Source organism: Dunckerocampus dactyliophorus, chromosome 5 (genome assembly GCF_027744805.1).
Source record: "Dunckerocampus dactyliophorus isolate RoL2022-P2 chromosome 5, RoL_Ddac_1.1, whole genome shotgun sequence".
Lineage (NCBI taxonomy): Eukaryota > Metazoa > Chordata > Actinopteri > Syngnathiformes > Syngnathidae > Dunckerocampus > Dunckerocampus dactyliophorus.
Genome location: NC_072823.1, coordinates 26393795 through 26404511, shown reverse-complemented (window position 1 = coordinate 26404511; position 10717 = coordinate 26393795). Strand labels below are relative to the sequence as shown.

At 39.3% G+C, this 10717-nt stretch overlaps 1 protein-coding gene across 4 annotated transcripts in view; it reads right to left on the bottom strand.

Moving 5' to 3' along the window:
* Positions 1-204: 204 nt before the first annotated feature.
* Positions 205-10717, bottom strand: part of lingo1a (leucine rich repeat and Ig domain containing 1a) — a 156874-nt gene continuing 146361 nt past the window's right edge. For all 4 annotated transcript variants that reach the window (XM_054776097.1, XM_054776100.1, XM_054776099.1 and 1 more), the window contains one exon: positions 205-4919. In XM_054776097.1, coding sequence (XP_054632072.1) covers positions 3060-4919 — 1860 coding nt within the window. In that variant the 3' untranslated portion in view covers positions 205-3059. The remainder of the gene's footprint in view (positions 4920-10717) is intronic.

The following is a 10717-nucleotide window of genomic DNA, read 5'->3' as shown; positions in this document are numbered from 1 at the left end:
TTCTCTAAATGCAAAATAATCCTCATTTGTTGTTCGAGTGTGTTTGAGTGAGTGTTTATTTAAACATTTTACCAATAATAATAAAAGTTGTTAACTTATTTTTAGTGGTGAAAAAGGGTTTGTGTCAGTGACAGTTGGACCCTGGAACAGATCATTTCCTTTGGAATGAGTGTAAATTTAAAATGAAGAAAGGAGCAGCGCGTGTTTAGAAAATTCCATAGATTGTTTTAATACAACATACCATATTGTCAACAATTGAACATCAACAAGATTTTGTTAATTAAAAAAAAAACAAAAACAAACAAAAAAAAATCTGCATATTACCTTTATTGCACAGAACAATTTGAATTTTAGTTTCCATATATTTCTTTTTTTGGGGGTCTTTTTTTTCTCCGTAAAAAGTTGGCTTGGACTACATGTTCCATATAGTCCCGGGTCAAAAGAAGGGAAACGAAACAAAGAATGAAAAAAAAAAAAAGAGAACCCTAGGTTGACTGAGGAGCAAAAAGATGCTGTGTACAGTAGCCACACCTCCAACAAACAAAGAGAGCATTTAGAAGCCGTGAGCCGCTCTCTCTTCTTTTTTTTCCTCTTTTTTCCTTTATGCAAAAGGGATTACACCAAAGCTGCTGCAGATTGCATCCACGGCTCAAACCATCTGTGTCACTGCCTCCATCTGCATATTCATTGGCAGCGCCCTTGTCCGTAATGTGGGTCCATTATCAAGAACTTTGCCTTCATCCTCGCATACGCTTACAAAGGCCAGATGTCCACAGTCAGCACTTAAAAAAAAAATCCTACGCAGAGGAGGACCACCACCACCATCAGGGCACGGTGTCTGTTTCCAACCTTTCACCTGTAAATGAATATTTCCATGGCTTTGATGAGAGGAGGGATTTCACGAAACCAAAAAGCAACAAGCTTGACGAGCACATTTAACTCCTGAAAATGAGAGCATCGCAATTATGACGCCTCGCAATCACGTGGAACATAAAATAGTAGTCGTGATAATGCACCTTGTTTTTGATATGCAAAATGGAAAGTTTAGGTAAAAGCACCGAATGGTTTGACAGCAGAACACATCAGTGGTCCTTTACCGGCTTCAACCGAACTTGCAACCATTTTCACAATCCTCTAGCTTGTAATCAGTAGTTGGTATTCTTTGCAAATTTAGCAAAAAGTTAAACCATTTTGTCCCCCCCACCTCCGATTGCTGCTTTAATGTTGCTTTATGTACTCAATTCATGTCAATATTAGGTCATTATTTATGTATGTGTATTATAATTGTCATTTATTTCATATCATTTGTATTTATCCTGTTATTTTCAACTTTTTTTTTTTTTTACACTACAATCTCTTAAATTTTATATAGTGCATTACTAAAAATAAGAAAAATTGAGTTGTCTGTCTTGTAAAACATTTTCTCCCCCTTACTGGTGCTTACATTTTGTTTCATTACTCAATTTTATCATCAATATGTCTAATTGTTATTTTGTCGGATATTCAATCCAAAATTCTAAAAAAAATCAGTCCCGTAAAGTTTAGACCCGCATCCAACTTTGAAAGCATGCGAATGTGTCTCCAAGCTTATGATGATGTATTATCGCCAAAATGTGTAGGTTACTTTTCTGAATGAATGGATTTATCCCAAACATTTTAAGACAAATGTACAGTAATCCCTCGTTTATCGCGATTAATTGGTTCCAGGCCCGACCGTGACAAGTGAATTTCCGCAAAGTAAGATGTCTTATTTATAAATTAAATATTTTCATAGTTAGAGCAGAGAAAACCTATTTACGACCTTCTAAATACGTTTTTTTTTTTACATTATTTGAGCCTTCTAGATATGAAAAAACACCTCTATAGTCACCTTTACACTGCTATCACTCAAAATAGTAGACATAATAAGAGAAAATAAGACATATAGACTCACTCATGCTAGCATTGGGAGAGTTCCTTGTGTTTTTTTTTTTTTACTTCCTGTTCTGTACAGTACTTCCTGTGGTGGCTATTGTCCCATCAATGTAACATTACTGACACCTAGTGACCAGTGTAGAACAGTTCATAGCATCACAATGTCTTAATGCCTTATATTTGCATTTGACTCCATTTAGCTGTATTTTTGTATCTTTGAAAATGCTTAGTTTAGGCAAAAAGTAAGAAAAATTTACTTAAATATGCATTTTTTTCCTACCGTTAATAGGCACGCAACAGCATGAATTATTAATATATTTTTGAAAAAACTGTGATAGAGTGAAGCCGTGCAATTCGAGGGATTACTGTATCACTAAAGAAATGTTTCCCCAAGTATGGGTGTACATATACAGAGCCCATCAAAAGTTTAGACACACATTCCCGTTTCAAAGCATGAGAAGGTGCCTTCAAACTTTTGAGTGGTACTGTATATGTATCGAATAACAATTCATATAGATGAATTGTCATTATTTCTTAATGAAAATGTCAATATGAAGTACGCTAAGGTAAACCAGTGGGTGACTTGTATAAATTTGACCAAAATCGGTCACCGCATCGCAGCGCTCATCTTGCATCACTGCCGATTTAGTTTTTCCAATCATTTCCAAAATAAGCATCCGTTTCTTCTCAAATGTTCTTTACTGATGGCGGCACTGCTCCAGATCAATGATTGTGACAGTGATGGATCACGGAGAAATAATGGCCGTAAAGTAGGACAAAGCATTCACAGTTCAAACATGATGAAGTGTATTGACGATGTTGTATAAATGTGCTCATCAGCCCGTATCAAAGTAATTCATAACTTGACATGTCACCTCAAGGAAAGGGGAGAGATATTAAAATAAACTCAAACAGCAACGGCCAAACCATCTAGCTCTTGTAAATCTTCCAGCTCGGGGGTGTCATCAATTCTGTTTTTGCCATTGTGGAGCCACAGCAACATGAAGTGTTTGTAACTGACGCGACTTTCGATAAAAGTGGCCCACAAGCCATAGAAGACCCCCGCTTTCATTGCCTCTCAACCACTTTTTCCTCAGTCAGTGAACACACCAGAATCCAGTCTTTTTGTTGTTGTTGAAAATTCTTTAAATCATTTTCATGTTAAACTTGCGCGGCGCGTCCACTGTGCTGCTGCTCATGCCAGCGTCTGATTTGCGTGGCACGTACTCAATCTCGATGTTGTGCTTGGTGTTGCCCTTGCCTCTGCTCCACAGGAAAAGCAGCACCAAGCAGAACAAGACCACGCCCAGAAAGGAAATGAAGCCCATGGTGGTGGCGATGATCAGTGTCTTTATGTCAAAGGGGAACGGGACGTTGGCTCGTGTGTCGTTGCTGCCGGTATCCGCAGGCTGGTTGGATATGAAGGCAAAGGTCTTGTTGGGCTGGAAGGGCCAATCGGGCGAGTAGCTGTGGATGTGCAGGTGAGCTAGGGCGGTGTCATTGCCGCCGGCGTTGCTGGCTATGCACACGTAGGTGCCGTTGTCCTGGATCTGAGCGTAGCGGACCTCCAGGGTGCCATCTGGCAGCACAGAGACCCGTCCGATCGTTTTAGTGGTGATAAACTTCTTCTGTGGGGAAAGCCACATAATCACCGGCGCGGGATCGCCATCAGCCTCGCAGGAGAAATGAACGATGGCTCCCTCGTCGACAAACTGCTGCTGTGCCTTGCGATCCCTGATCCTGGACTTGCGGCAGGTGAAGTAGTTGGGCTGCAGCACATCCGGAAAGTCCTTGAACTCTTTGCCTTGGACAAACTCGGGGGAGGAGCAGGTGGGCTGCTGCCGGTTGAAGTTGAGCCTCCAGCGCCGCCGGAAGACCCACAAGAGGCGGCAGTCGCATGCCAAGGGGTTGTCGTACAACGCCAGAGTCTCCAGGTTTCCCACCGAATGGAACGCCGATTCTTCTAAAGTGCTGAGAGAGTTCCCGGACACATTGAGGATCTTCAGGTAGTTTAGACCACGGAAAGAGTAGGGCTCAATCATGGCGAGTCGGCCTCCGACCAGGTGGAACTCCTGAAGACGAAGCAAGTCGTGGAGCCGATTCCCATCAATGGTGTGGATAGGGTTGTAGGAAAGATTAAGAAAGCGTAAGTAGACCAGGTGCCGCAGGGCTACGTAAGGGATGGTGGTCAGGTTAGCGTTGGCGATGGTCAGAGAGGTCAGGTTTAATCCATACAAGCAATTAGGAGTCATTGTATCCAAATACGGCCAATTGGCAATCTCCAGCACTTTCAGCCTGTAGAGACGTTTGAATGAGTAATCCCGTATGACGTTGATGTTGAGGTGACGCAGCCTGAGCGTGATCAGACTGTGTAGGTGGGTGAAGGCCTCTGTAGGCACAGAGGACAGATTGCACTTCTCAAGACTCAGATGCTCCAGGCTACTCAGGCCATGAAAAGCGCGGTGGGAGATGAACACCAGGTCATTGTCGCCCACTTCCAACGAGCGCAGGTTGTATAAATCCTGGAACATGTAGTCCAGCAGGATGACGATCTTGTTCTCGCTTATGTCCAGCTGGGTGAGATTGCTCAGGCCCGTGAAGACGCCGAGCTGGATCAGCTTTAGCTTGTTGCTGCGCAGCCCCAATGTCCGCAAGCCATAGAGGTTGTTGAAGGCGCCGGGTTCGATGGTGGAGATGGTGTTCTCGCTCAGCTCTAGGTGCTCCAGGGTGGGGAAGCTGGCAAACTCGTCCGGGTTGATGGTCCTTATGCGGTTCTTGCCGAGGTCCAGCAGCCGCGTTTCCGCAGGGATCCCCTCGGGAACCGTCATCAGCTTCTTACGGTGGCACATCACAGAGCGCTCTTGGACGTTGCACTCGCAGCGGGAGGGGCAGCCGGTGGCCGAGCCCGACAGCACGGTGCCCAGCATCAAGATGAGAACGGGCTGCCAGCACGCCACCAGGAAGCTGTGCCCAGTCGCTTCCCGAGCCGCCATCTTATCGGTTACCTGGGGAAACAAGAACACAACATGGCGTTAGAAAACTAAGGACAGAGCACTGAAGTAGAACGTGAAAGAAGACGCTCTCGTTAGTTATGATGCAAAAGTGACTTTTCAACTACTTTCTATCAGTAATATGTCTCCCTTGAGTCTGTTTGTGCCCTTGCTTTTGAAGTTGTGGATTTTTACCGTGTCACACAGGAAAAACCTCCTTCCCCCTGGACATGATACCGCCTCTGACCCACGCCAGGCTAGATGAGCTGAATGGAACATCAAAAAGACTTGAACAGTTTCTGCAGTCCAAACCCAGTATTGCATTTCTACTTCTCTTGCCCGTACAATATGTTAAGCACTTGCTAAAGGTTCAAAAATTGAGTTTGTAAAAGAAGAAAAAAAAAAGACAAAGCAGGCTTCGCTACACTACTTAAAATGCATGCTGGTAGTCTGCCAACTATCTGTTCGTCAGCCACAGATGTGGGAGCTGTAAGTTTGATCAGGTAGTTTTTTTTCCTAGCAAATAGGCTAACCTAGCATGATGTTGCTGTTAAAATGCAAGTGTGATGTTAGCATGTTAGCTCACATAGCTACAGTATACTTGTGTTGCTAATGTTTAGGTTCTCCTGACCCACTCTTTAATGTTATGTTATCTATATGATATGATTACATGGCTTCTATTAAGTTGGACAAGTGCAGAGTTACAGTTTGTATGGAAAAAGTACACAGTAGCACTCTGTCTCTGTCGGAGACAAACACAGCTCATTAGCATTAAAGCTACAGACACACAAAATGGCTCTTCCTGGTCGGGCTTAATAAAAGCGGTGGATTCCAGCATCTAGCTAAAATACTACAACATATGAGTATTAAGTTCAACATCAATCTGTTTTTAAAGTGTAACTACAAGAGAAAACATAACATGATGATGTGGTATTCCTGTTATAGACTCCCCACGGCAAAAACAAAAGAAAAGAGAAAGATCCTGTGAACGCAAAGCTCGAAAATCAAAGCCGGCAATCCACTTACACCTCCCATCGCACTATTATTATTGCTTTTCTTCAGGGCGCCATTTGTACTGCACACCTTGCAGGTGATCAATCAGCGGCTGCTATCACCTTAATAAGTAGAGACTTGGTGGAGGGGCGAGGGGGGGGCAGCTGCAAGTGGAATTAACATTTTTCAGCCCACAATCCAATTTCCGCTGTGCATTTTGGTGGTGTGTTCCACCGCTGCAGTCGTCCTACTTCAAGCATAAATTTGATATGTGGTGAAAGAGAAGGGTTGGGGGGTGTTGCTGTAGCAGGAATAGCAGAAGGATGGTGGTGGTAAACATTATGTACAGAATGCGCTTCGGCTGACACTTGACCCATGTGATCTTTTAACGTCTGAAACAGGCCATACATCACAGTGGAATACATTAAAATCTCATTTCAGTGGCATCTGTTAACGTATCCAACGCCCTGCAATTACATCTCCATTATATTACCACCAGTTGTGTGGAAATAGCCACCGTGGAATTAGTTGCACTACAGAAAAGCCTACTAAAATGATTGAAGGACAAGTGTGCGATTCCTGTGGATAGTTTCCTTTTTACAATTGTACAATTTGTCACCATTTTTAGTGTATGCAGTTTCTTTTTATTGCATAGAAAAATAAATATTGGATATACTTTATATGTTATATTATTGTTGTTTTTGTTGTTACTAGTATTTTATTGTACATGCATTTTTTTGGGATATAATTGTATTATTTTTCATTTGAGTAGAAAATAAAATATACCTCGTATTATGTACATGGTGTTTGTATGTTAACATTTCATAAAAATAAAACTAAAAATAAATAAATGTAACAGAACTGTAAGGAAAAAGTGCCAAAAGACAGAAATAACTGTAAAAACACATTTTAAATCATTTTTTAAAAAATGTCATTATTTTATAATATAAATTTAAAAAACATGTTGTATCGAAACATATTTTGATATCATTATTATTGTATAAAAATACATTTGAAATGTTATTGTTTACGTAATTTAAAATATAAATAAAAAACACTTGTATGAAAATGTGAATTTTTATATATTGTGTAAAAATACACTTTAAATCTGAACATTTTTCTTTTTATGTTATTTCATCATATACATAAAAAACAAAATAAATATAAATTATTATCAATTTATGAAAACATATTTTAAATCATAATTTTATGTAAATTAAAACACTATTTTGCAAAGAAAAAACAATTTGATATACTATTATTGTAATTATTATTGTATAATTATTGTGTAAAACACATTTTAAATCATTTTATTTTATGTTATTTTATCATTTAAACACTTTGATATAAAAAAAACATAATTGATATATTATTATCATTATTGTATAAAATATGTTAAATCATTACTTTTTTATTGTTTTATTTTGTGAATAAAATCAATATTTTGTGTGTATATATATATATATATATAATTATACAATTATACTATATATATATATATATATATATATATATATATATATATATATATATATATATATATATATATATATAATTATACAATATACAATACAATAATTATACAATATTGTAAAATTGTATAATTATTGTATGAAATACAATTTAAATGATTTATTTTTTTCATGTTTGATGTAATTTTATAAAATAAAAAACGATATATATTTTGTATAGAAAAAATATATTTGCTATATTATTATTATTGTATATTTTATTTTGGATTATACAGATACAAATAAAACATTTAATAGAAAGTGGCAAAACACTAAGAAATATTAATACAAAAAAATGTGCCATCTCATTATTTATCTTGTTATTTTTTATGTTTTCAAAATCTGTCATGTGACAATTTTAAGGAACACAATGCAAATTGTGGCCGCTAGCTTTGTGCCAACTGCTAATAACTTGAAAGACCAGAGAGTTGATGTGCTAAAAGAGTTTCCGCTGATTAGTACGACTAGAGAACAGAAGATAGCATCTGTAATCACGTCAAACTGACAGGATGGCCACTTCCTCCGGTCACACACGACGTCACGTTTTATTCGCTAAACCGCATCGATCGGCAGTAACAGGGAGTGGCCTCGTCGCCGGTTCCACTCCATCAGCTTCTGTCCGGCGTTGCATATTGGCTACGAGTCAATCAGATGCTATTACGTCCGACTCTATTACCACTGACACTGAAACTCAATCGGGGCCAATGACGGCGTGGTAATCCACCCTGCTGGTAAAGCTCCCCGTCTGCAAATTCAGCAGCTCGCGTTCCTCCACATGATCACGAGATAATGCCGCGGCTCCACCAGGAAGCCTGAGGCACACGAGCGCTAAAGGCGGGGCGTGAAGAACGGCGTCAACAATGGCAGCTCTGTCTTCTTATTTAATGATTTAGTGCTATCGCTCGCTCGCAGGCACGTCCAATGAATGAAGTTCTGCCTTCCAATCAAACACCAGGAGAATACTGTTAATTAAAGGTGAAGAGAGACTTCTCTCCAAGGAAAGGATAGGCTTTAGGAACAGTGAGGCTGTGTTCACATTTTGTACTCTGGCACACACACACACACACACACGCACGCACACACGCACACACACACACCAGCCAACACCCACTTTGGTGCGGTTGGCGAGCGTTCACACTGATAACCGAGACAGTGCATGAAAACTGAGACATATACCACACAGTATATTTAGCAATAGTAAAAATAAAAAAGGAAAATACAAATCCTACAACAACTGGAGTGTACGAAAACTGAAATTCCACTGTTTATTCATCTTTTAAAAATGTTTGTATTCCCCCAGCATCATCCAGCTGCAACACGTATACATTTATATGTATGTTTTTTTAATTAATATAAACATATTGGTATTTATTTGTTAGATTTTTTATGCATTTAAAATTATTTTTGTGTGTTTTTCCCCTCCTATACAGACACCATCCACAGCCTCGACATACATTCATTTATATGTTTTATTTTTTCTATTAATAAAAATTTATTTGCATTTATTATAATTTATATTTATGCATTTAAATATATTTTGGTGGGTTTTTTCCCCACCACCAGCATCATCCAGCCTTAACATGTATACATTTACATATACTGTATATTATCGATCAATTCAAATATTCAATAGTGATTAATCACATTTCGTCAATAGTTAACTCATAATTAATCACAGACATAAATGTGTTTTTATCTGTAATAAGTGATCATTTTAAAGGTTTTAATACACTTGTCAACAATGAGATTCAATGTTTGCTTTATGCAAATTTTTGTTTATTAAACGTTCTGCTTTTTTTTTAACAGCGCAACAATGTCTACAAAACAAGCAAGCAAACAATCTGCAACAATTGACAACTTACAAAAAACGAAGTGCTCAAGATCAGTCAGTAGTTTACAGAAGCAGGACCGCGGCGTATACCGAAGTGCAGTCAGGCTGCAGCTTATATTTCACTTTTACAGACGCATACACACATTTCTCTTACTCTGGCGACTTCAACGACGTGGAAGTCTGTCACAACATGCAACTTTTATTCTGTCATCTTTGACACACAGCGTTTCAAGCACAAATGCTAATGGATCGCTAATGAAAAAAATAGAAATAATAAAACAAATAAATTCCCTCGTGAGCCTTTACTGCCATCTCATTGAGCGCTGCGTGTGCTCGCTCACTTCCGCCTTTGTCACATTGACACAAGCCGTCAAATAGCTGTCCTGGCTATGCCTGCCGATAACTAGCAGCTTGTAACCCACATTTTAGCTTGCAGTTCAAAGCAAAAAAATCAGCCAAGAGGCTGCTCGCATCTAAAAAAACACTGGCTAGTTGGGTACTCATATGCCGGGGTACCACTGTATAAATGACAATTTAAAAAAATACCTGCGGTGCTCCAGTACCTTCTCGCTGGCATTTGAGAGTCGACGTACTCCGTGACAACTCAACTCACAGCGACAGTCGATACAAATAACTTCGCTCTTGTTGAGAGAGCCATCAGCCAGGGCTGTGAAGCTAAACTTACCATCCACAATACCATTTTCTTTGTCCATATATGCTCAATATTTGTGCCCACGTTAATCGCCCATCCAAAAAAAAAATAGTGCGTTGAAGGAAATTTGTGTTTTTTAAATTATTTTGTGTTCCCCCAAATTCCATCCATTGTCATCCTTTTTTTTTTGAGGCGGTGATATAAATCATCCAACAACAATAACCAGCAGCCAAGTGCTAAGTAACACATTGACCTGACGTCAAGCAGGTTTTAATTTGCTACATTCTGCCCGCTTTCTGCATTTAATTGGCCCACATAATTAAAGTGCAAGCGTGGGCTCTTCAAAGACTCCACCACTGGCCTAAGCTTTGGTTTACCTGTCATGATACATTACCTTCAAGCTGTGCTCAACGCCATCGTTAAATACCTGTAAGCTTGTCGCTATCTGTGGCACAATAGCGTTAAAAGCCTCTGAAGCTCATTGTCCTTCAGAGCAGCTTAGTCAGCTGCAAGGCTGCACTTGAATGGACTCACCTGCGTTCAATTTCACCTTTGTCTTACACCGACTGAGCCTGAACACACCATGGACACTTCATTAGGTACCCCTGTGCAATCGAGAGCAGGGACGGGGAACCTCACGGGGCGAATAGAGAATGTGTAGTAATAGATACGTAGCTTACGCCGTGATGAAAGAAAAGGAAGAAAGAAATACAAAACAAAAGTATGTTATCAGAAACAAATGAAAGGAAAAATGAAAAAATTGACAAGGAAATTAGCAGAAATAAATACAAATAAAAAGGAAAAAAAAATATTTACTGTAAATAAT